Source organism: Hippoglossus stenolepis, chromosome 3 (genome assembly GCF_022539355.2).
Source record: "Hippoglossus stenolepis isolate QCI-W04-F060 chromosome 3, HSTE1.2, whole genome shotgun sequence".
Lineage (NCBI taxonomy): Eukaryota > Metazoa > Chordata > Actinopteri > Pleuronectiformes > Pleuronectidae > Hippoglossus > Hippoglossus stenolepis.
In genome coordinates, this window is record NC_061485.1 from 12977526 (window position 1) to 13002111 (window position 24586).

The window sequence follows — 24586 nt, forward strand, 5'->3', positions numbered from 1 at the left end:
AAAGCTTAGAAAGTGAATGTTTATGTATTTTTACATTAAGGTAATTCTTTCAACCAGAGCAAATAACATTAGGTGCTTCAGTAGAGTCATTGAAATTCATGAGCCGTCTGTTTTATGCAGCCAGACAGAAAAAGCCCAAAACATTTATATTCCCAAAACGCAATCATGTAAGCATGAGGAGTCAAGCAGAGATGATTTGCTATAAAAATGTGTAGTGACGGTTTGTCCTCAAACTTGATCAGAAAAGGCAAAAGAATAAAAACTAAATCAAAAGGCCACTGAGGCACCTGAGGAGTTAATCTTACTCAGGGAATAAGTCCATTGTTCAGGCAGGCGTCACGTTTTGTGTACTTTATTTTTCCATTTTTGCATCAAACAAACAAACAAACAAACAAAAAGCAATGCCGTCTGCTGTCTCTCTTGCCTTGGTAACAAACCATGATCCCTTCCCGTTGCCTAGACTACCCATACATATAAAATCACCTGGTGCCCAGTACCTTCAAAACAAAAGCATAAACTAACAAAACTAACAAAAAAAACCTAAAACAATCATTTTAAAAGCAAAATCTGACAAAACACGGAACTAAATAAACTGATGTTTAACTATTTAACGTAAGAGAAAACAGTGAAGAGCTCCAAAAAAATGCATATAAAGTTATTGAAATTGAACTTCATCTCAACAAGCCCAATTAAGCAGCAAATATTTTTACTCACTGTATTTGAGTTGCAAGCAGATGTGTGGTGTACAGTATTTATCAGAAATCATAACATTGGCGAGGAAAACATGTTTTCTATGATTACATTGTTGTTTTACCATATTGTCATTAATTATCTGTTTATACACCAACCTTTACTTATACGTGCCCACAGCAGGAGCTGCTTTAATGCATTACATCTGCTCACCATCAAATTACAGTGTTTAGACAATTTATTAAATGTTTACATGCGGCCCGTAAATGCTATAATTGCCACATTTTGTTATTCATTCGCCATAAATGAGAACGATTCGAGGATCAAGACTAATTGTAGCCCCTCAGGTCCAGAGGATAATGACAGGAGCTGATAATAGAGGAGGTGTGCAGGGTTTTCAGAACCGTTTTTTAAGTCCCTAACATCCCGTAGAAATGCACCCTTTACCACAAAACTGTACGCCTCCCCTCCCTCTCCCCTGGCAGTGAATGGAGCTCCGAAATACCTTCTATGCCCCCAGCCTCTAAAAGAAATCCCTCCTCTGCCTTGTCTTTTGATGCCTGCCCCCACCTCTAAAGACATGCCTTTGTGCCTTATGCAGAACTGTATGCGCTGCACATTCTTTCTAGTTCTATAGGAGGATTTTTGTAACCCGGTCCTGATGAGCCCACGGAATTCAGCTTAAATAAACCTCAAGATCAGAGTCCGACCGAATCTCAGACACACCAGCCTGCAGAAGGCCACTGAACTCTCTCTCTCTCTCTCTCTCTCTCTCTCTCTCTCTCTCTCTCTCTCTCTCTCTCTCTCTGTCTGACGCACACACACACACACACACATTCGCACAATTCTCTCTAATGCAAACTTCCCACCCCCTTGTCCCTTATTTCCCATTATATTTCTCCTTTTTCTTTCTTTTTTTGTAATTTTCACACCGTCTCTTTTCTTTTGTCGTGAATAATAAGACGACACCGAAGTTTTTGCAGGGACAGGAACTAATAACACCAAAGTGTCCACCATGCTCTCAGCTAATAATGACGGGCTATTATCTCCCTGCGCTTTATGGCGTTTTTTAAATGACAGGTTGACAGTTAAGATTTTTTATCATCATTCTGTTCACCACTTTCATTTAGTAATATTTCTAGTGGATGACTAATCAAATCCATATATGACTGCTTTCTCAGCGACGGTTGCAAAAGGCTTCTGGGAAAGGCTGACTGAAATCTTTGTAATAAGTGATGCTTCAAAAATATGCAAATGTTTTCTTTGTCGTTTCCTCTGCCAACTGAGATTATGTTTTCACCCACTGTCTGTTTCTTTGTTGGTTGGTTTGTATGTTTGTAAGCAAGATAACACAAAACAAAATAAAACAGATTTCCATACAACTTGGTGAAAGGATGTGGTATGAGTCAGGGAAGAAACAATTACATTTTGGTGCAGATCCAGGAGTTTTTGCCACTTTTTGGACATAAAAAAGCAAATAACAATCTGCCACATTTAGGAAACTGATATGTGAATGTGTGCAATTTGTTGCAGCTTGAGTGAATTCAAAGGTTCATGTATGTTTATGTGTCTTTTGGTTATGACAAGAAATCATGTGAAGGCTGAAGAAGAGAAACACTTTACCTTAGATTAGGTTTTTCGGGGTCTAAATGAAGTATTCTGGTCTCACGTGATGTTATTCCGTCCCTGGAAACCCTCTAAAAGAAGCGTCTCTCTTTGTAACCTAAAGCTGTATGTTTCTGGTCTGATGCCGCAGCATGTTCACCTGACATGACTCCACGAACAGTGCCTGGAATGTGTTTTCACTGAGGCTCAAACATTTCCCTCTGTATTCATCAGTATGTGCAAACTAAGAAAGGCACTGCTGGAAATCACTAAGATTCGAAAGAGCAAAACAAAGAGAATCGACTCTATTCTGAAAACACAACTTCTTCACTATAGGAGGATGAGATTTTTGAATAGTTTCATTCGTTTTTTACAACATGTTTGTTCTTTCTCACTTTTCTACATTCAATGCATGACTGAATAGACTAAACTGTTTTTTTTTTGTTTTGTTAAACAAATACACATTAAGCTGCAGCCTTCCAGACTTTGTTCTTAGAAACCTCATGAGATATTTCCTTTGTTCTGACTTATGTGTGATACACTGTAGGTGGGGAGATAACAGCAGGGACAGTCTGACCTCACCATCAGTTCTACCGAAGAAAACTTCTTTTTTTCCTCCTCTTCTGTGGAGGGAACTTCCCAGCCTCCCCCCCTCCCCCGGACTTTACTTTGGGAACCCCGGAACCAGACTCTACCCTCCTGCTCCTGCTCCTGTCTGCTGGTGCCCGTCTCTCTCTCTCTTTTTCTCTCTCTCTCTCTCTCTCTCTCTCTCTCTCTCTCTCTCTCTCTCTCTCTCTCTCTCTCTCTCTCTCTCTCTCTCTCTCTCTCCTTCTTTTTCCCTCTCTCAAGTGGGTGAGCCTTTCTGGGCGGGGTTCTGTGTCTCACCCCTCCTACCCTCGCTCTGTCTTGAAACATGCTTTAATAGAGAAAGTATGCAATGCATACTGCTCTGCTACAACCCCCCATTATACTGCAACTGGGGTATTCGTGACTGGACGTCTGGGGGGATCACACACATTTCCGATTAGAGGAGGAAGGAGAGAGAGGGGAAGAGAAAGAGAGAGGGAGGGAGAGAGAGATTGTCTTTTCATTACAGCCAATGAGACGGTGGATAAAGTGAGCTTTTCAGAGTTGTGCAAAGTGAGTGAGCTGAACTTCCAGGTGAAACTGCAAAAGCGACTCGGGGTAAGTTGTGCAGCCGCATTGTGCTGCGTTTGGCGCTGTGTGCATGAGCAGCATTACTCAACATGGAGCCTATAGCCTCCGTGCATGTATGTATATGTAGTGTGTGTGTATGTGTATGTTCGAGCTTCTTGCACCTGCGTTTGCTCGTCTTTGTCCTTCTCTTCAAAGTCCATCCATGTGTGCGGGACCTGCTCTCTCCCCAAAAACACATTTTCACACCGATTGCGCAAGTGATGGACGCGGTGGGAAGTTGCGAATAGTGACCGGACCCCCTTCACGCTTTAAAACTCTCGGCGGTGGCCTCGACTGTTTTGCCGTCAACATGTGTCCAGTTGCCTCGGACCGAAGCGCGGAGAACCCGGGTCCACTGGCCCGCTCCAGGCGCGCATTACGCACCGTGCTCCCGGGCTGTAAGAGACGTGTGTGTCCACGGCTGCAATTGCCGCCCATCTATACGTAGAAAGTACATTCAGTCCCGTAGCTGACTGGCAAACACAAGGCTGGAGTCGAGCGGACGGTCCTGTGCTGCAGGAGGAGCCGGAGGAGGAGTGCGGGACGTTTGTTGTGTTGCTCCAAAAAAACACTTTGGAAGCGACGTCTCGTTTGGCTTTAAATCGTGAAACGAGGACGCAGATTTGTCAGATTACCGAGACTTCCTGCTCCAGCGCGGCCGTGTTTGATGGGCTGTGTTGGCAATTAGTGTTTGGCACATTCCTCCCAGAGCCGAGGCGTCATGGTGAACGGCCACCTCGGGACACAACGGAGAGGAGCCCTCACATCTGTCGTTCAAATTCTCCATCAAAAGTTATCGAGGAGTCACTTTTAAAGAAGTTTCGATAGCAAGAGGACAGAGGCTACATCTTGTTTACATCTGTGGAACTTTAAATCAGGGCCTGGAATGTAGCTACAGCTCAAACTGTTCGAGTCACATTGATCCGTCTCATTCCACCAACTAAAGATAATCATGTATTATCAACTTGTTGATTAATTGATTAATCATCATTTTTCAGGCAAAATCACCAACTACTTCCTTGTCAGACATTCTCAACTCTTGAGACGTGACTGTCTTTCTTTGTCTCGTGTGACAGTAAACTCGGGGTTTTGTCCAGTTCTTCAGACAAAAGAAGCAGTTTGAAGACATCACTTTTGGCTCTGGGAACATGTGACGGGCAGTTTTCTCCATTTTCTTACATTTATTTCCATTACCTTTGTCTTAAATCCTTTACGAAATTATTGACATGTAAAAAAAATCATCTGATATAATTATAATCACCTATGAAACTTTCAAAAAGTAGTGAAAACGATGCTGTGCAATGACGTGTGTGTCGCCAACTGTCCAAAACCTGTTCAGTTTCGTGTCTCACAGAAGTAATTCAAAGATGCAAATCCTTAAAATTTAAAATCCAGCACCAGAGAATGTTTGATTAATCAATCATCAGTTGCAAATTCATTCTATGTCGATTGATTGGGCTAATCAATAAATTGTTGTAGCTCTTATGTTAAGTTTAGGCGGCAAACTCACATTATTCCACAGGCAGTCTTATTCTAGAGACTCTTTCCATGAAGATGTAGCTGTAGTAGTTTTATGGTCTCAGTGGCGTGCGTTTTACTGTAATACAGTAACTGTGTAATAGATGTCCCAGCATCAGCACACCTACCACATGCAGTGAGAAATACCTCACTGAGAGCAGATGGAAAAGCAGCGTAGAGCGTGGATGCAGGTTGTGAATATCTGTGCTACTTTTAGTCGCTGCACACTACTCTCATGTTTCCCTGCATGTGCCAGAGCCCTGTCTGTGTTCCGATGAGCCGGGTGCCAAGGCTTATGTATGAGCAGTTCCCACGCTTGCTCTTGGAAAGGCGTCCTGCGTGGTTCTGATATATCAAGCACTCGTTCAAGCTCACCGTGCTAATTGTGCAAAAAGAAGAATATTTGAAGTGGCACTGTTGAACTGATTCATTGTCATTTTTTCCCCCAGCTCCTGATACTCAGCTCTTCTCCTCTTGAAGCCCTCGAGGCCGCTCCTCCAGGCTTTGATGCCCACACCCTCTAGAGCAGGTGGACAGACACAGGCATGAGTGACAGTGGGACCAAAGAGCCGTCTCCCCCGCCGACCACTGACCAGTCACCTCCTGAACCACCGCGCAGGGGGAGGGGTCGGCCGAGGAAACAGCAGCAGGTAGGACTTCAGTCTCCAAAAGATGAGTCTGAGCACCTCTGACCTTACAACTCATTTAAACATGTTAAGTCAGTGACTAGTTGACTTTAAGTCTATTCCTACTGGTTGCTACTGTGTTTTTTTTACTGGTTATGGCTTCAAATCCAATCTCTCTCCACAGGAGCCCGTTGGACCCCCGACTCCAAAGCGACCGAGAGGACGACCGAAAGGCAGCAAGAACAAAGGCCCCAAAATTGCACCCAAGGTTCAAGTGACCAGTTTACCTGCGACATTGAAACTTAAATATTTCCTACCGATAACAGCAGACTTTCTGTATAATATTGTAGTACAATCTGCACTGCCAGTCAAAACTTTTAACTTAAAGTTCAGGTTTGAGGATTGCATAAACCTGTTGATTCAGGGGCTAATGTTGTTGTACTGCCCCTGCTGGCAGCTTTCCATTCAGATCAGATGATTGGCTGGAGCTGCTCCTGCATTTACAACATGTTGAAGATGAACAGCATAACTCTGTAGATCAACTGGTCTTTTTATACACGTGGAAAAATTACTTATGCCAATAGTTAGTTTTGTTGGCAGAGACACAGAGGGGACTCACTGTGGATCGTTTTCTTTATCAGCAGCTCTCAAGGAACAATTATTGTCGAGTACCCGAACCTGCTAAACTTGTTCCTGGAACGAGTTTCCTCTATGATTCCTCTATACATTGTTTGAGTTTACAGAATTGAGAAACCCGAACACAACAGAGGGATTAAAAAGAGCAAAGTATGCCACAAATATGTGGACTTAAATATTGATGTATTATTATTTACTGTGGCTGTGAGAGTTCATCAGTTATGTTCAGATAAGCAGAAGATAGAAGCGGATTCTTTTACAGGATCCTTGTTCAATGGGTTAGGGTTAGATTTGAAAATGATCACATAAAGGAGTAGTTCTGTTGCAGGACATGCAACTTGTGCTTGTAAATTCAAGTCTAAACATTTCCAAATAACTTTTAAAATTATTATTTATAAAATGTATTGAACAACCCACGTTCATCTCCTGTGAGGAATGTTCCCAGCGCACTTACAGAAGCCTTAGCTGTTAAATTGTGTCTGTCGTAAAAGTCTGAAAAGCTACAGTTAAATGAGCGGAAACTGTTTGATGATATGATTGTTAAAATATGAATCTATATTTAACCACTCATCTGTTCTCCCTCAGAAGGTAGAGCCTGTTGGGGAGAGACGACCACGCGGGCGACCCAGGAAATGGGTATGGAGCGATTACTGACACTTCCACACTGTACATCAACTCTAACTGTAAACATATAATTTATGTCGGTGTGTGTGCTGGAGCACTTCACCAATGTTGAATTCATTTCTCTCCACAGCCTCAGAGAGTAGTTCAAGAAGTAACTGAAGAGCAGCAGGTGAGGAAAACGAAATCTGGTGGTTCAGTTTGGTTTTTGACGTACACCTGCAGGGTTCTTCCACTAAAAATGACTAAGTTTGGATTTATTTAAAACGATTGATAAAAGGTCTGTGTTTAAAAGAAGCTTAAGGCATTTTATTTTATTGTCTGTGATGTTAAGCCATGTTCAAATGAAATTGCGCACAAATGACTCGTGGTCTAACAAACCTTAGCGTTTGTCCAATCTGATTTTCATTCATTTAAGTCCGTCACGGCTCTTCTCTGCAGATTTCCCAAATCATTTTTTAACTTTTTATTGTTTTAAATGATCTTTTGAATTGAGATCAGACTGAAGTGACTGTGACACTTTGTGACTGTGGACTTTTGCCTCAGTTCAACAGAAAATCACATTTTGTGTCACATTTACCTCTTGACTCAGATCATTACATGTATGACTTGTAAATGAGAGTTGATCTCGTTCAACCGTTCATGGACATCATGAGCTGGCGTTAAGTGAGTCCACAGTTTATGTTCAGCATCAATCCTATTAGCTACATTCAAAAGCCCTTTGTCCACATGACAGTGAGGCTGCATCCAACAAACGGTGTCTTTCATGCAGTCGGACCACTGCACACCCAGCTGCCTCCGATGTGGTGGACAAACTATAGTATTGGAAAAAAGCTCCTAATTAACAGCACCTCAAACTAACTGCAGTCTCCAAAATCTGCATTAGGCTGTGCACCTCTCCAAATATATCAAATGTATATCCCAAATCTTCATGGTGATGTGATTTATTTCAGAATTACTTGAGAAGAAACATAAGAACCTCATAGAATCTAGAGTAGATCAATGCAAAACCCTACTAGTCAAATTTTTTTCAGTATCTGTTTGTAGGAAAGTCTATGGACAACGCCTGTCTCGTTGTCGTTTGCGCCATAACGTTTTGTTTTCGAGGGTTTTTCTATTGGCTTCATCACCTTACCTTCTAGGGAAGTGTAGGTAATTCTCCGATATTCCTTCATATCTGTCATTCTAAACTTTTGGACTAATTTATTTTGGTCCCAAAAACATCTTAAGTTGAATTTGTTGAAATCTGAATAAACCGTTGAAGGACTCTGACCTCTGTATATATCCCTGGCCTCGTCTAACACACTGTCCCCAGCATATTTGAGTTTTCGAACATATTTATATTTTATATCTCGCATTGTTATACTGTTTCCACAATAGACTTTGACACCTAGCACTTGTGAGTGTGGCAAATGATTCCTCTTTTGAAACTGAGCACAGTAACAAACAAACACAGTGTAGAATTGCAAACATTGCTGTTGCTTTGGAATATTCACTGTAAATAACAAACAACCAGTGCTGAACCGGCTTCATGAGGATGGGACATATTCTTGGAAATGCATAGACTGTTGAATTCCCCAGAGACACCTCCAAACATCCTTTCGTGACATCCAGCTTTGGTGAAGACGTTCACACAGCGTTTCTCAGAACTTTCAGTTCTTTCAGGCGTCTTGTTCATCTTTCAAACATTGCACAACGTTTGTCACCGAGGCGGGCCAGTTCTGTCGATGCCCCTCGTCTGCCTTATCGCATCCTCCCCACAGAGCAGTTTGTCAAAGGGGTAGAGATGCTTCAAGAACTGAAACTGTTGAGACAGACTCCCTCTCTCAGACGCACGCACGCGAAGGGGAAGAATGAGTCAATGTCGAGAGGGGAAACCTGATCTAACTGTTCTCTTCCTCTGTCTTCTCGGTTTCCTGACATAACCGTCGTCTTCCTCACATTTCTACGTCTGACAGCTGGATCTACTTCCCCGCACGCAATCACTCAATGAAATTCTTACACTCATTCTTGTATCCGCGTGTGATTCATGACCTTGTGCATATTGACTCACTGTAACTGTAAGAGATCAGACAATAACAGAAAGAAAAGGTTTTGGTTGCTTTATAAATCTCTGAATGGAGCTGGCACAAAATACCAAACAGAGATGATAGTGCAATAAAAGCCTGTAAGACCTCTGAGATCTGTGGTAGTGGTCTGCTAGTGGTGCCCAGGGTTTAACAAGGAGACGCAGCCTTTAGTCATTATGCAGCACAGCGCTGGATGATGTTAGGAATGCCCCAATCCATTGCAGCTTTATAATCCAGATCAAAAACTGCTTTATTCACTTTTACCAGTTTACAAAATCTAAAGTAATTTTATGTATTTATTTTTTATTATTTTATGACTTTTTATGACCATTTATTTATTTTTTACCTCTTTTAATATCTTTCCCTCTTTTTTATGCTCTCTTAATCTTGTTTGTTTTCCATTTTTTAATTTGTTCTGAACGGTGCCTTTTAACTTGAAAGCAATTTCTTTTAATTTAGTCTCTGTGTTGTTTTTAATGTCCCTGTTCAGCACCTTGAATATACCTCTGTGTATGAAATATGTTTTTTAAATAAAACTGCCTTGTTGTTGTTGTTCCAGGGCCCTTCAGGCGAGGCAGAGGAGGGCCCTTCGCAGCGCTCGTCATCTCAGGTTATGCCGCAGGAGGAAGGGAAGTAGACATGTCACCTCTCGACCTACCTCAAGGTTTGGCCCTCAAACAAACAGGGGTACCATGTGACTCCTATCTGTGATGGGGATTCAGGAACACACACACATATACACACTCACACACAATCATTGCAGACCGTGGTTTCTTCTCAAAAGGAGTAATCTAACCTGGATTTGTTGGTTTGGTGTTTTAACATTGAAGAATTTAATTGGAAAGGGCTTTCATTAATGTCATATGTAGTAGTTCTCACATTTTGGGAAATACGCTCCACCACTCTGCAGGAAAAGGAAAAGGTTTCTCAAAATAAGTGTACTTCCCAAATTGTTGGACTATTCCTTTTTAAGAATGCCTTGCCTTCCCACGCCTTTCAGCCTGTGTGTGTGTGTGTGTGTGTGTGTGTGTGTGTGTGTGTGTGTGTGTGTGTGTGTGTGTGTGTGTGTGTGTGTGTGTGTGTGTGTGTGTGTGTGTGTGTGTGTGTGTGTGTGTGTGTGTGTGTGTGTGTGTGTGTGTGTGTGACAGGTTCGCAGGCTAAAATGAGCGGAAGGGTTAAGAAGAAAAAAAAAGGAACCAAACTGAACCTTTTGGTTGAAACGTGTTTCTGACTGGAGCACCTTGAAACCTTGCGGGAAATGGGAGCAAGGTGGTGACATTTTGAATAATGTTACAATATGAACATGTGCGCTGAAGTCATTATTATGAAAGTAGACGTGAAAGGTTCTTATTCCAAAATGAAACGTCCAACTTTGGAGGGAGAAAATGTCAATGTAAGAAAAGTATTCAGATCTTTAATAACCTCAGTGAAATGCATTTTTTTTTCCCTCCCAACCAGCAGCTAATGTAAGAAAAAAAGGAAAATACCCAAAGTTTTAAATGGATATTTCATTTTTGATCAGCCTTTCATGTTTACTTGAGTCAACAGCAGTGTTGACGCATCATTTTACCACACTCAGGATCTCATTATTACAGTGCTTTTACACCATATTGAAAACCTCAGGTACAAAACTATTCAGGAACATGTCGTCAGTCTACTCAGTAATAATTATTGTGCTGTGTTTGTTGTGCATTTCTGATCTGTATTTGACATTACCAGTATGCCTTGACACAAAGACCTCATTCAAACCTCAGTTACCCTCAGTTTCTTAATCTCTCATTCTACCTCAGCTACACAAAAACACAGATGATCTCCAGCATAGTCATTCTCCATTCCCTCGGCAGTGACACACGCAAACACACGCACACACACACAAACACAGGTTCATGTGCAGATATACCACATCGACAGACAAATGGTTTTCAGGGCTACACTCAAACAAACACACAGGGGTAGGGCTGGGTGATACGGCCAAAAATGATATTGAGGTAAAAATGTTCATATCAGTCCGTATTGATAATTATCACGATAATTATCGATATTGTTTCATCACCCAGCCCTACACAGGCGTTACACTGCAACAGGTGATTTTACTCTCCGTGTACAAATAAAAAGCATCAGTGTCAATTCTATTAAAAACGGTACTTGTTAAAAGATGGTGTGAGACTTGGTTTGGTCTCCTGGGAAATAAAATGCAGCCAATAGTTTACAACAACTTGATGAAATACTTGCTTTTTAGGGTGTAGTTCTGTATGAAATACTTGTTTTATTTTTTGTATGTTTGTTTTCTGGGTCTGATACTCTGATATTTCAATTTTTACTACATCATGTATTCTCATACACTGTAACTTGTATGTGTGACAAGGAAGGGCGGCAAATACAACCACGCTGACCTTGTATGAAAATAGCTTGAAATGAAATGAATTCTGGGTAATTAATCAATACTCAGTATCGCATCAGGAACCCTTTCTTTGTATGACTGATTTTTTTAGGAAAAAAATGGACCCAAGTTTTACCTTTCTTTCTTATCTGGCTAATAAAAACAAGGCCATAACTTTTGTTGAACAGCTACAACAGTGGTCAGTGTGACAGTGATGGTTTAAAGCTAAATGCTAACGTATAAGTTAACAGGAGCAGGTGTGTCTTAAACAGCTTTGGGTGCCATAGGCAAAGGGGACTTAGAGGGCCCTACACAATTGTCATTGCTGTGGACTAATGTTATCAGCTGTTCTCAGGGGCCTCAGGTCAGTGTGGGGCCCAAGGAATTGTCTGCTTTGTGAACCCTGTTGCAACGCCTCTGTGCAATAGCACAAGTAGAATGTAGTATGCTAACAGCTACCAAAAGTCACTGGTCTTACTATAACAAGTGATGATACAACAGAAATAATATTGGATTGAACATGTGTCTTATTGCTTGTCTTTTATTGCTTATTAATTCAACTTATTGCTTATTAGTTCAAAATTGCATGTGTGGGTTTTATTTCAAAAGTTATTGCCTTGCTTTTAAAGATCAGCTCACCCAAATTATGAGAACACAGTGGTGTCCAAACATGCAAGTAGCTTCGGCTCTTCTTTTTCAAGTTTTAACATATCTGCTCTTTGGATGTCTTGTGATGGCCCTAAAAATGGAAATGTGTTCATGGTCACACTGATGTAAACGTTTAATGTAATTTGGGAGAACCATTTACTTTCTATAAAGACAGACGACACATCTCCACTTCCCCCCCACTATCCAGAAATGAAGCCCAAATAAAGCCATCTATTTGGAGCCTGAATCTGCGCAGCAGTTATCAGGGAACGGAGCCGCGGTAGCTCAGACACACCCTTGACCAATCATGAGTCTGTCTCAGCTGCATAGCATTATAGCATCAAATAACATATTAAAACCAAATGAACAAACATCTGTTTGATAAGAACAATCTAAAATGATTACAACCATCTTTGAGAAAAGGTTAATTGATGTAAACTTTGACTTCTTAGTTTGGTCCATAGCCCATCGACTAACATGGAGGAGAGTTTATGCTACACTCCAGGCAGCCACCAGGGGGGCGATCGAGATGCTTTGGCTTCACTTTTGCTGAGTAGTCTGTCATCCATCTTTATAGACAGTCTTTGGCGAGAACCCACACTTTAAGGTGAACTAATTACAAAGAGTAGTACATTTAATGTGTAATGAATAGTAACAATTCAGCATTTATTCTTAATTTAGCAACTGAACAACTAGTCATATAGTAATACTGGTATTTTGGAGAGATTTTTACATAGATTTCCAAATGTTTTTTTGTTTTGTTTTTTGATAAAGAGGTTGACCAGCCTCTCTTCTGTTTTTACAAAAAATGTTATCGAGACTTTGATGGTCGGACAAATGCAAACACTTCAACTTCATTAAATTGAGTCCAGTGTCATCATGGGAGGACGTTACCCATCATGGACAACTTATCACTTAGTAGTTATTACGTGACTTGAATATCACCCTTCATTTACTGTATATATTAAGTGTTAATTCACTAAAACTCACTTATGTTATCACTGATGTGTTGTATCCCAATAATTTTATGTATTTCAGCATTGTTTACTAAGTTACTGCCGGAAGAACTCATTTCAGTTACAGTTTTCTTGTTCAACTGCATTGACATTTACGTTTTATTTTTTGTTGGCCCTCCGGACTACCTCTGAAAACAAACACGCCTGGGTCGTCTCTGAGGAAACGTTTCCATCAGAGCTGCAGGTGACGTGGATGAAATCTTGAACTAACTCTCAAACTAGTACTGTCGTAGTCCACTCATCTCATCTCACTACATTCATGTCACCATAAGTGAATGGAAGTCAGCCTCTTCATTTTAATTACAGCCAAGTCAATGTTTGTTATTTTACACAAGCTGTGTTTGGATATTACAATAAAGTATCAGGGCCACTTACAGGGAAAATGTCTGAGAATCATGTCATAAGATTAGGAGAATAAAGTCATAGTATTACAAGGATAAAGTCGTAATTTTAGACTTTTTTCAAAGAGGAATATCAAAAGATCAGCCTCTCACTTGTGTTAAAATGAGGAAGAAACAATGAGATTGGTTATCAAGATTGTGGATCTTTCTTTTTCTTGAAACATCCTCACTTTTTTTCATTTGATTACAACTTAAATCTTGAAATATCCTGACTTTTTTTCTCTCATTAAATTTCAACTTTATTCTTGAAATATCACTTTTTTCTCATTAAATCTGACTTTAGTCTCGTAATATTATGACTTTATTCACAAAATCGCAGATCTTTTTTCTTCAATATGGCTCTAATACTCTGTCGTTGGATATTTACACTCAATATGGGGACAATGTTTTTATGTGATCTTACTGATAGTGATATCGTTAAATACAGTACTTGATCCATTTTCAACTATTGAAAGGTTGAAGTGTAACTTGAGCAATCATATTGTATGCCTTACTTTTAACACCAATTTGTAGTGATATTATTGATGTGACCTCATCCACTTCTTTAATTGAACTCACAAACCTGTGATATATATATTTTGTTATGATTCTTTACCATGTGATTTATGTTATTCTGCTTCTCTATCGCTTACCAATAAAATATCACACCTACCGACTCCTCTGTCACGGATTTGTGCAACGAAAACACTATTTTGTCAGATTGGTTTAAATAGTTTTAATGCATACAGACAGAATCAGTCCTTCATTGCTCAATAAAGACGAAACTAAATGGAGAGGGGCAGTTCACTCGGGGGGGATGGTGACACATCTAGCGTTCAGGCTTGTCAGAGATGTAAGACCACGAAAATCAGAACAGCACAAATATACACTCCTCTCACATCAAACATGGAAGAAGATTTCGAAGCTCCGAGGAACTTCGCTGACGAGCTACCAAACGTTTCAACAACAGTGACACAACAAGAATTTAGGAAAAGTGCATCACACTGCGTCTGTGTGCCAAATGGAAACAGTGCAAGATCACATGTGACGCTTCCCTTTTTACGCTGCCTTACATACATACATGCACCCGACATTATCTGCTCTCTTTTCAATCCACTGGAAACCGCTTCGCCGTTTCACACAGTGACAAGTCATCGTGATTAAAAATGTTTCCCAAAGCTCCAGTTGTTCCCATAAAAAACAGTCCAGTTCTTCCCTCTGTTTTCCCTCCTGAGTGACAGTCTGTATTTCAATGAGGCCGGCAGTGGGCCCTGAACACTGAGATGAACTAATGGAAGAGAGCTGTCAAGCGTTGAGAGCTTTGGCTACATCTGTGAAGACCAGACGACTGGGCCTCTGCGTGGTCCCCTGGGAGGTTGTGAGAGTCTGCGGAGGAGATGGGCAGCGGGACAGATGAGAGATAAAGCCATTAGTGATGTTAACTTGGTGACAGCAGCCTTGAACTTTAAGAAAAAAACAGCAATAGCTTGTTGTCCTGGTGTAACATGACTGCCTGTGTAAAATCATGTTTAATTCCGGGACAGTCAGAGGATTTATTGACTATATGTCAAGATGTAGAAAGGGATTGACGACTGAACCGAACCAGAGGCCACGTGTATAAAACAGCAAATGCTCAGCATATTAGTAGAATGTTTATATGGCAAATATGATCAATTCAAAATGACAACGTGATGCTATTTGGGTGATTATTGATCGCTTGAGGACGCTGTGAGGACGGACACAGTGTTCCATGGCGTCAGACATAGAGGTTTGATGCTACCAAAACTTCATATGGTCCACTTACTAGCCTCTTCCATACCTTTTGACCATGTCATGGTTCTCATCATTGAATTGAGTCTGCTGGGCTGTAATGGATTAGGTTCAGTTGTCATCACACATGAGATGCCGTTTAAAGCTTTGGTAGAAGCTTGTGAGTGGACCATGACCTCCCTGTCAACACGAATTTTCACACTCAGAGAAATGTAGATTTTCTTTTTATATCAATTGTCTACTGTAGAAAACAAATAAAACTGAATATAAATTTAAAAAAGATTCTCCAGTTCTAGTGTACCGATGTAATGCGTTGTGGCATTCGATTCTTTGAAAATAAAGCTTGTATTCAAGCGCTGGTTATACATGTGGCCCCTTAAATATTGAATGTTCATATTAAGTTGAGGGGTGACAAAGGAAAAGATAAAACTGATGGAAGATAATGATGATTTCGATGTACTGGAGTATGTTCATTGTGAGAATTTACCTAAAAACAGATTAGTTAATATAAAAAAATGATTTAGTTACAACCTAATCTACAGGTTTTTGTTTGAGTTACAGAAATAATGATGGTCTGAAAGAATGAGGACTGTGGAGGGAAAAAGAGGTTTCGAAAGATGGTTCAAATGACACTCAGGCGATACTTTACCATGTTTGTCTTTTACCGTTACGCCTTTGTCAAAACTTAAAAGAAAATAAGGTAAACAAAAAAGATGAATTATGATAAGGGGAAAAAAATTACAAGAATGTAGATTAATTTCAACAATGTAGAATATTTGATAAATGGCCTAAATAAAGCATTAATAAAGGGTTCGTCATAATAACACTATGTGTAAAATGTACAGATAAACACAATTTAATATATCCTTCACATCACAGTGAACAAGCACATGAATCATTGCAATGTGTTCAACTTGGGCATCAGAATATATTAGAAAAATGTGACTTCACCAGAGCTGCTAATTTTCCAATTATGTCTACTTAAGAATGAGCAGAATAAAATATGGCTATCATGGCTTTTGTTATTCAACCATTTACCACTTGTGATTTGTTAGCGGGTGTTAGGGTAGATAACACTTTCTGGCCTACCTTGGCGTTGGGACCTGTGAGGCTGCCTTCCCGCCCGTGGTCCAGTAGCTCTTGTTCCAGCAGATCATCTTGTTCTTCAGCTGGGTCAAAGTTGTACATGGGCATGAGCTGGTGCCTCAGCTTCTCCAGCCTGCAGGACGAGGCAGAGATTAGAGCTGAAGACCTACGGGCCTAGCCAAAGGATTTGATGTTGGGCCTCCCTGACTAACCCCTGGCCTACTTAGTTAAGGTACATTTTGTACAACCAGCAGTCATATGAGGGAACAATGCTTAACTTGAGTTAGGTTTTATGTGACATGTGGGCACAATATATGGGGAAATAATATAGATTTTTAAAATACATTTTGATATAAGACTCGTCTAAGTGGCCACAAAATGATCTAACAATAACATAAGATGTAGCCTATTTTAGCAGTGTAATACGTTATTAAACCACCAAATTAACAAATTCATAATAAAATATTATAAAATATTTAACAATTAACCAATTAGCAAGCAGTGAATTTAGGGATTTTTGAGTCATGGATGTTGTATCAGCAAATAGCCGAATATAAACTTACCGCTTCCTTTTCCGGATATACAGCAACTACAATGGAGAGAGACATAACAGAATGAGACATAGATATATAATAGATATAAGGAGAAAGAAGTCATGTTATACAAATTAGATAATAAAGGGAATAATGTCTAACGCTGCGAGAAATATTTCAAGGATTCCTTACTATTGCCACTGCTAAGCCAATGACAGTGATGATGCCAAAGGGAACAAGAACCATTCCCATTCCCGAGCCCTCGATCACCACCTCCGGAAACGTGGTGGCATTGAAGCTGGTCTCGTTTGTCGTTATAGTAACAGTCATTAACGTAGTCCTGGAGGTGATATTGTCTCTGGCGCTCGTGCCCATTGAGAGGAACGGTATTGTGGTGGTCTTGGCAGACGTGGAGAAAAAGCTTGTAGTTGTTTTAGCATCGGTTAAAGCCATGTTCAAGTGTAACCGTTTTCCCAGCGCAATGTATTTATGTGAAGGTTGTGATGTCCCTCAGTCTCTAGTGTGTCTCATGGTCGACGTGGACGTCCTCCCTCTGGTCTGGGGTCTGCTGAGCCATCGATGACGCTTGGGCCGAATGATCTGGAGAACAAAACCTAAAACTAAAACAAAAAGGAAAGACAGTGTGGGATTAATAATACAGAGGTATTTTGATTTGCTTTGTATTTTGTCTGTTTGTTGGTTTGTGAACAAGATTATACAAAAACAACTGAACGTATTTCCGCGAAACTCTGTGGAAGGATATGTTGGTGTGGATCTGAATCAGGAGACGGATCAAATATATATATATTTTATTTTTTAAGATTGCGGGATGAAGCATTTTTTGACATTTTCACTGATTTCCTAGGTTGTAACATGTGAATCTTGATGAAACGGATGTCTTTGAGTGTGTGTAAAATTTTGCATTTCAGTTTTGACACAGCCCATACCTCGATTTCATTCAAACCATAGCTGACATGTCTGGCTTGTGGTAGGTGTTTTCGGGCAGGATGTGGGGAGCAGAGGCACATGAGGAAACCTGATAAATTACAGAGGAATACTAACCACTCCAACTGTAACGTGCACACTGAGGAAATGTGTCTGTGGTGCATTGAAACGACTGAATCAAACAAAAACCCACCCCCACACACACACACACACACACAGACACACAGCCCCACACACAGGTTCCAAAAATATCCACTGCATCCAAGACTCGTACATGTGCCTTCCACCCACCCACACACTCACTGTACCCATGAGACTGAATTTATCTTGGAGATGTAGCCTACGTGTATGAGGAGTTTATGCTTTCTATTTTAAAGCAGTGTGATATTGCGTCACAGGAAGCCAGTGGAAATAGACATATGATCCATTCATTCCTCTCTCCTTAGTGCATCCTGCCTGCTTGTTCCTCTTAATGAGGAACATGTGAAGCTGAACCAAACGGCCAATGAAAACCAGAGGCTGGATTCAGTCTATTGCTGTTGTTTGGTTGACGATCCCTGCTCTGCACAAAGCCTCCAACATTTCTAGATATCTAAATCAGTTAATGCTCTTCTCATTACTGTGATACATATCATGTTATATTTAGTCGAGATGGACTGTATCTCAGCTGTCCTGCACAAACAGCTGAGCCACTAATCCTGCCAACGTGACCAGGTCCCACTCCATGTGTCTTCTCAGATTAGAGATGCAGACGTACCTTAACGTGTATCATGCATGAGGTTCAGAGGTGAGCTGCAGCTGGCTGGGGCCAGCAAGAGGAGAAAATGTTCATTGGAAGAGGCAACATTTCCTCCAGTGTCTGCCCCTCCTCCTCTACCTCTTCCTCTTCTGCGTCCCCCCCCTTTAGCAATGCAGGTCCTGCACAGGCTGTTTACATTGACAAAACAGCCATTTTCTCTGTAGATGAACTCCACACACTGAAGTAACCCTACCCCAGCAGACTCCACGAGATCCCCTTTCTGTTCTCCAGTGGCCTCCCAGGATCTATTACCCCCGTCCTGCCCTTTCTTGTATTTCACAGCACAGAGGCTGCTCCAGGGATGCTGCAAGCAGAGATCAGTGCGGCGAGCTCCCTCCCCCCATCACCCTGCTATTGGTCTGATGGCTTCAGCATGACAGAGGCGGTTGGCTCCCTGAGCCGTCTATCTGGTTTTGCAGGGATGAGAATGGGATTTAATGGCTCTGCACACCAGATGCTGTCAGACCCATGTGAATGACTGCATCCGGGTGGTAGGTCTGAGGATATTAACCCTGTAATGTCTGTCCTCTGACCCTCACTGACTGAATTCACTCCATCAGAAACACACACAAATAAGAGAAACGTGACTGACCAATCCCTTTTAACTTTATTTATTCATTTGATGTAAAGGATTTGTACAATAATTCACAGAGCTGGGATCTGTGATTGTGACAGTCTTCTTGTTTTACAATCATGTGTCACCTGAACATAAACAGAAAACTGCTGCAGAGAAGAGACAGTTGTTTCTCTTAATGAATCTTCAGCTCATTTTAAACAGGTCCCCGGTCATCATGGCCACAAATTCTGAAAGAGTTCAAATTAGAAATAAATAAAATAATACTTTATCCCCACACGATTTCCTTATAATCTTGTCATCACATTTATTTCAATACAACACATTTCTGAATATTCTTATGTATTTGGAGATGTTTTAATTAGTATAAAAGTAAAATGTAAATAAAATGAAATCCTTGTCAAGGATAAATTATTAATAGAAATAAAACATATTCCTATATATTTACATGAAAAATCAGTCTTAAAGGGGACATAGCATGCCCATTTTACCACAAGTTGATATGGTTCCTTGGGGTCTTAATGAAATGTCTGTAACATACTTTGGTCAAAATACCACAAGGATCATATAAAACAGCACCCTTTTTACCCTGTATAAAACAGCCCTCCACAGAGTGACCTGTTTTGAGTGCCTGTTCCTTTAAATGCTAATGAGCCAGCTCCCCCCTCCCCCCTCTCCCCCCATGATTTTAAACGATATAAATTACATATTTTATATGATATAAATTATCAAATATGCATCCCATACTTTGTATTCCCCTTGTTGTCCTGGAGTTTTAATTTTCCCAATCATATAATTAAATGTCCCCTCTGCCCATCCACTACAAGCACACAAGCAGACAGACAGAGAGAGAAAGAGAGGGGGGGGGGGCTATGAAGACCATCATTTACCCCCGAACCCCGACATTCAACGGGTACAACAACAAGCGGAGAAAGCAGAATCGCGGGCTGACCTTATATATACAGTCTATGGGGCTGACCAGCGGAGAAATGCTCGTCCCGTGTGAACAGCCAGGCGGCTGCGTGCTGGAGAACGGCGCTGCGCTGCCTCGCAGCGGCACTTCCGCGTCCGGTGTACCCCGGCGTAACTACTGTAACCCGGCGGAACTACTGTAACCCGGCGGAACTACTGTAACCCGGCGTAACTACTGTACCCCGGCATACAGTAGAGCTGAACACTGCGGAAGTCTTCCACACAGCTGGCAGTGTGGAAGACCGCTGCGAGGCAGCGCAGCGCCTGTTCTCCAGCCGCAGCCGCCTGGCTGTTCACACGGGACGAGCATTTCTCCGCTGGTCAGCCCCATAGACTGTATATATAAGGTCAGCCCGCGATTCTGCTTTCTCCGCTTGTTGTTGTACCCGTTGAATGTCGGGTTCGGGGTACAGTAGCGCTGAACACTGCGGAAGTCCTCCACACTGCTGGGCTGTGTGGCGCTGACACAAATTCCAGCTCACGCACGGGAGAGCGGCGGTCGCTCCCGAGCAGCTGCTGCAGCCTCCCGGTCCCAACGATCCAGACAAATGCCACATGTGAGTGAATCGCGGGCTGACCAGCGGAGAAATGCTCGTCCTGCGTGAACAGCCCGGCTGCGTGCTTGGGAACGGCGCTGCGCTGCCTCCGGTGTAAACCCGGAAGTAACGAGTGTGGGGGGATGGGGGGTGGGTGGGCCAAGACCATGTAGGGAGACTTCCAGTTCCTTGTTACGACACAATACCCAGGAAGCGCAATCGAGTCGCTCAAGCATGACGTTTCTGACTTAGAGGAACTATAACAAAACGCGCGAGTGTTTTTTCCCCAGAGTTTTTGGGTTGGTAGACATGCCAGATACCCACATTAACCTGTAGAAGCACTAACAAAGTGGAATTTGCATGCTATGTCCCCTTTAAGGAATTAAGAATAAAAAATGTTGCTAAAGTAACAAGAGGTTGCTGCAGGGTTCATAACATATTATATTTATCTTGTTAATAAATTGCAATAAGCTTCTGATATGAACATTTCTGAATAGATCTAAAGGAAATTAGCCACAAAGAATGGGACATTTTTTACAAAACTTTCAACTTTTTTTCAACTGTAGTGAAGCAGAGTGGTTTTATTTATCTTTTCATGATGTGGATATAAAACATACCTTCATAATCAATGGCTCCATCTCCATCTTTATCAGCTTCCTTCATCATCTGCTCTGCTTCGAGCTCATTAAGTGGTTCCCCTGCGTTCGTCAGTACATATCTGGGAATTAAAATTTGATTGAAAATTTATATGAACACTATGCTGAACATAAACATGGGCATGTTCCTATGTTTTTGTTCAATCTGTTGTATATAGATTATAATGTGTGAACAAAATAAGTACAATAATTAAATAGTTGATCATTTAGTGTACAGTTGTAAGCTGACAAATTTCTACTCTTTTTATTACATGTGTTTTTCTTACTTGAGCGTGTTCCAGTCAATATATCCCTTAGCCTCTTTATCAAACACTTTAAAAGCAGCTCTGAGTTCAGCGTCCTGGTTCTTGGTTCTTTGGTGGTAAAGTGCCATCAGACCCAGGAAACTGTCAGAGTTGAAAATCCCTTTACCTGAAATGTCACAAAAATCCTTTGTTAGCTCTGAAGAAAACAGATATATACGAATACCTATATTCTATATGCTGAGAAAAACAATAATAAATAAAGTCAGGATTGAGTATTCTCTGCATATTGTTAGACATGTTTCATGTGAAATTTTAAAGTCATGAAAAGTTGTGAATTTGAATTAGAAAAGAAAAGAAATCAAACATCTTAATTACAAGTAGATTAAACAATTTACTATATATAAAGTGTATGAGTATATACCCTGGTCTTAAAGTGGACATAGAAGCCTTTGTCCTGTTGCTGGATATGAGCTTTAATCCTTAAATTTCAATTAAATATTGTTTTCAGATGATCATTGTGCCAATATTCCTTTTATAATATGAGCCCAACCTGCATACATCACACAGGGAAACACTGCCACCTAGTGATACAGCTGGGTCACTTCAGTAAACAGAATGCTGCAGTATTAGATAATATTATAATTTTCATAATATATTTTTGAAGATGATATTCCCTTTGTAAATTTACATGTGGGTCTGTTTAAATCCACCACTAAAATCCAGACCTGATTAGCTGCAAAGACTTAGTTGAAATATGTTTTGAGATTAATTTATCTTGACTTTATCAGGCTAATTAAACATCTATTATATTTACATTTTAGCACTTAAGTTAATGTGAATAGCCTAGAGAACCCAATAAGCACTTTCATTTCTTACTGGGTTCAGGATGAACTTTAGACAGATGAAGCTGCAACTGACATCCTGACCTCCAGATGCAGATCAGACAACATGCAAGGCACTTAGCTTGAAGGCAATTTAAAGAGGTTGCTCATGTACGAAAATAGCATCATCTTGCAATAACAAAAAACACTACAGTCTCAAAAAGAGACTTGAATCATCAGCAGTAAAAGACCAATCTTAGAATAACTGTGCATTTGGCTGAATGTACACGACGTCTAATGATCGTCCCTTTCACGTGGGGTTTATAGCCGTTGCAAACTTATATTCACCATCCTTGTCCACGTCTTTGGCCATCTGACACAGCTCCCTCTTCGTAGGATTGATCCCCATTAAACTCATCAGTCTCTCCAGCTCCTGCGTCTTCACGTCTCCGTTCCCCTCCTCATCGAACATCTCGAAAACTCCTTTATACTCTGCAATCTGCTCTTGTGTCAACTTGGTGGCCTGGAAGGAAATAATAGAGCTGCAGTATTTCACGTTAGATATTTGCAAGAATTTTAAAAAGAAGGTTCAATGTTTTTGGAATCACTACATATTGAGTTCAATGATGGTGATAATTAGAACGACACATTTTGTCTGGGAAGTTCCTTTGGTATTAGTTACTCACCATTTTTCCTGGTAGCACAAACACGGCTGAGGACAAGTTCTGTGACCACAGTTACTGCAGAATGAGTGACTGTCTTGAGCCTACTCATCTCTACTCCTCTAATATCCTTCCCCCGAGTTTACAAACGCCTGCTTCAAGACCTTTTATGGCGCCAAGAGGATGGACTTGCTAATTATGGATGAGGAAAATTTGGATGCTGTTCTCAACCAACACAAATTGTAAACAGTAAACTTGTAATGGGGTAAAATATCATTTTATTCTCATAGTAACCAAAAAGGGTTAAAGACAACATACCAAAGCTATGTCAATGATCAGACCTGTTTTCTGTGACCTCACCGTCACATGTTCTATTGAAGGGACCTGCAATTAGCTTCCTGGAAGCCATTAGCCTTTAGCAGGTGTTTGGGTGTCCCGCAGTGACTCTCATGAAAGCAGGCAACCAAATAAGGAGGTTATTGCAACACTGCAGTGGGAACACCAAGAATTTCACATTTGTTGTCCGAGGGGAAGAGCCATGACTCTCTCTGTGCCATGTGCAGAGTTTGAAGGGAGATACCAAGTAAGCCTGCGAAAGGAAAACTGTGACCAAGAATTTATCTTATGGTTTTTATCCTGTATTTTGTTGTTGCACAGCCACGATGAAAACTCAAGCATGAACCACAGACAGACTTAAGTCAACCTCACAAAGCTGAACATAAGAGCAGGAGCATTACAAAGCGGAGGACGTGCCCCGGGAAACAGCTGTGAATGTACTTTGTGTATAATTTGGATATTAAATGAATTGTTTGAAGATTGGAGTGGTTTGGTATCGTGTGTTTCTTTGAGCAGTGAGTTCGGTTTGGTTCGATTTAGGGGTCCTTCATGTGGGGCCATGCAGGAGGGAGGAGGGAGGAGATGCAAGGAGGGGTGAGATTATGATGGTGGAGGGTGAGTAAATAATGGAAGTAAAGACAAACATGAGAGGAGGAGCTAACAAGGTTAGCAGGAAGTGGTTAGAGGTGTGGCTGAGGCGTGACCCTGTTCACAAACCTGAGTGAAATAATTGCTTTCAAGTTAGAACCTTGCACCAGAATGAAATACAAACGACTTTACTCTCGCACATTCACTTTATGTCGGCTGCAACAATAAGCTTACTTCATTTGTACGTAATTACACTGTGTACATGTAGTCCAGGTATTGCTCACGTTTTGTGGACCTAAAAAATCAAGTCCCCAATATATAAATCATCAAATTCTAAGGGGAAGACATTTTTTAGGTTTAGGTTTAAGTTTAGGTTAAGGTAAAGCTTTGGTGTAAGGCAAGTAGAGTAAGGTTGGAGTAATTCTCCAGTAAATGAATTTAAGTCCATGTAGTGTCCTTTTAAGTCATGGGGACATGTGTGTTTGTTATATTGTTATATCTATATGTCGTGTTTCTCAGGTCCCTCTTGTGAAAAGAATTATTGAACTCCATGAGTCGCCCTGAATAAATAGAGCTTAATTAACTAATTCTTGTTTGTTGAGTTATTGTAGGACTTTGGCAAACAATTCCCACAGTAAAGGACAAGTGCATGTCTATCCAACAGACGACTTAAAAGA

General features: G+C 40.9%; 3 protein-coding genes across 6 annotated transcripts; 1 reads left to right on the top strand and 2 right to left on the bottom strand.

Annotated features, from left to right (window-relative positions):
• The first annotated feature begins 3177 nt into the window (after positions 1-3177).
• On the top strand, positions 3178-14058 carry si:ch211-161c3.6 (high mobility group AT-hook 2b). 2 transcript variants are annotated; one of them, XM_035152227.2, is made up of 6 exons: positions 3178-3480; positions 5460-5660; positions 5821-5904; positions 6861-6908; positions 7027-7065; positions 9522-14058. In XM_035152227.2, the coding sequence occupies exons 2-6, from the start codon at positions 5556-5558 to the stop codon at positions 9597-9599; spliced, it is 354 nt and encodes a 117-aa protein (XP_035008118.1). In that variant the 5' UTR covers positions 3178-3480; positions 5460-5555; the 3' UTR covers positions 9600-14058. The 2 variants fall into 2 exon arrangements, with proteins under 2 accessions (XP_035008118.1, XP_035008117.1); XM_035152226.2 differs by having other exon boundaries at positions 3181-3480; positions 6858-6908.
• A 49-nt stretch (positions 14059-14107) lies between these two features.
• On the bottom strand, positions 14108-18921 carry si:ch211-161c3.5 (uncharacterized protein C3orf18 homolog). Of its 3 annotated transcripts, XM_035152225.1 has the most exons (6): positions 18478-18917; positions 16968-17395; positions 16806-16831; positions 16246-16375; positions 15806-15840; positions 14108-14772 (listed from the first exon to the last, which is right to left on the bottom strand). In XM_035152225.1, the coding sequence occupies exons 2-5, from the start codon at positions 17226-17228 to the stop codon at positions 15835-15837; spliced, it is 423 nt and encodes a 140-aa protein (XP_035008116.1). In that variant the 5' UTR covers positions 17229-17395; positions 18478-18917; the 3' UTR covers positions 14108-14772; positions 15806-15834. The 3 variants fall into 3 exon arrangements, with proteins under 3 accessions (XP_035008116.1, XP_035008115.1, XP_035008114.1); XM_035152224.2 differs by lacking the exon at positions 15806-15840 and having other exon boundaries at positions 18713-18921; XM_035152223.1 differs by lacking the exon at positions 15806-15840 and having other exon boundaries at positions 18478-18916.
• A 202-nt stretch (positions 18922-19123) lies between these two features.
• On the bottom strand, positions 19124-23091 carry LOC118105150 (calglandulin). Its single transcript, XM_035152593.1, has 5 exons — positions 23010-23091; positions 22672-22846; positions 21524-21668; positions 21219-21319; positions 19124-19323 (listed from the first exon to the last, which is right to left on the bottom strand). The coding sequence occupies exons 1-5, from the start codon at positions 23010-23012 to the stop codon at positions 19280-19282; spliced, it is 468 nt and encodes a 155-aa protein (XP_035008484.1). The 5' UTR covers positions 23013-23091; the 3' UTR covers positions 19124-19279.
• Positions 23092-24586: the final 1495 nt, after the last annotated feature.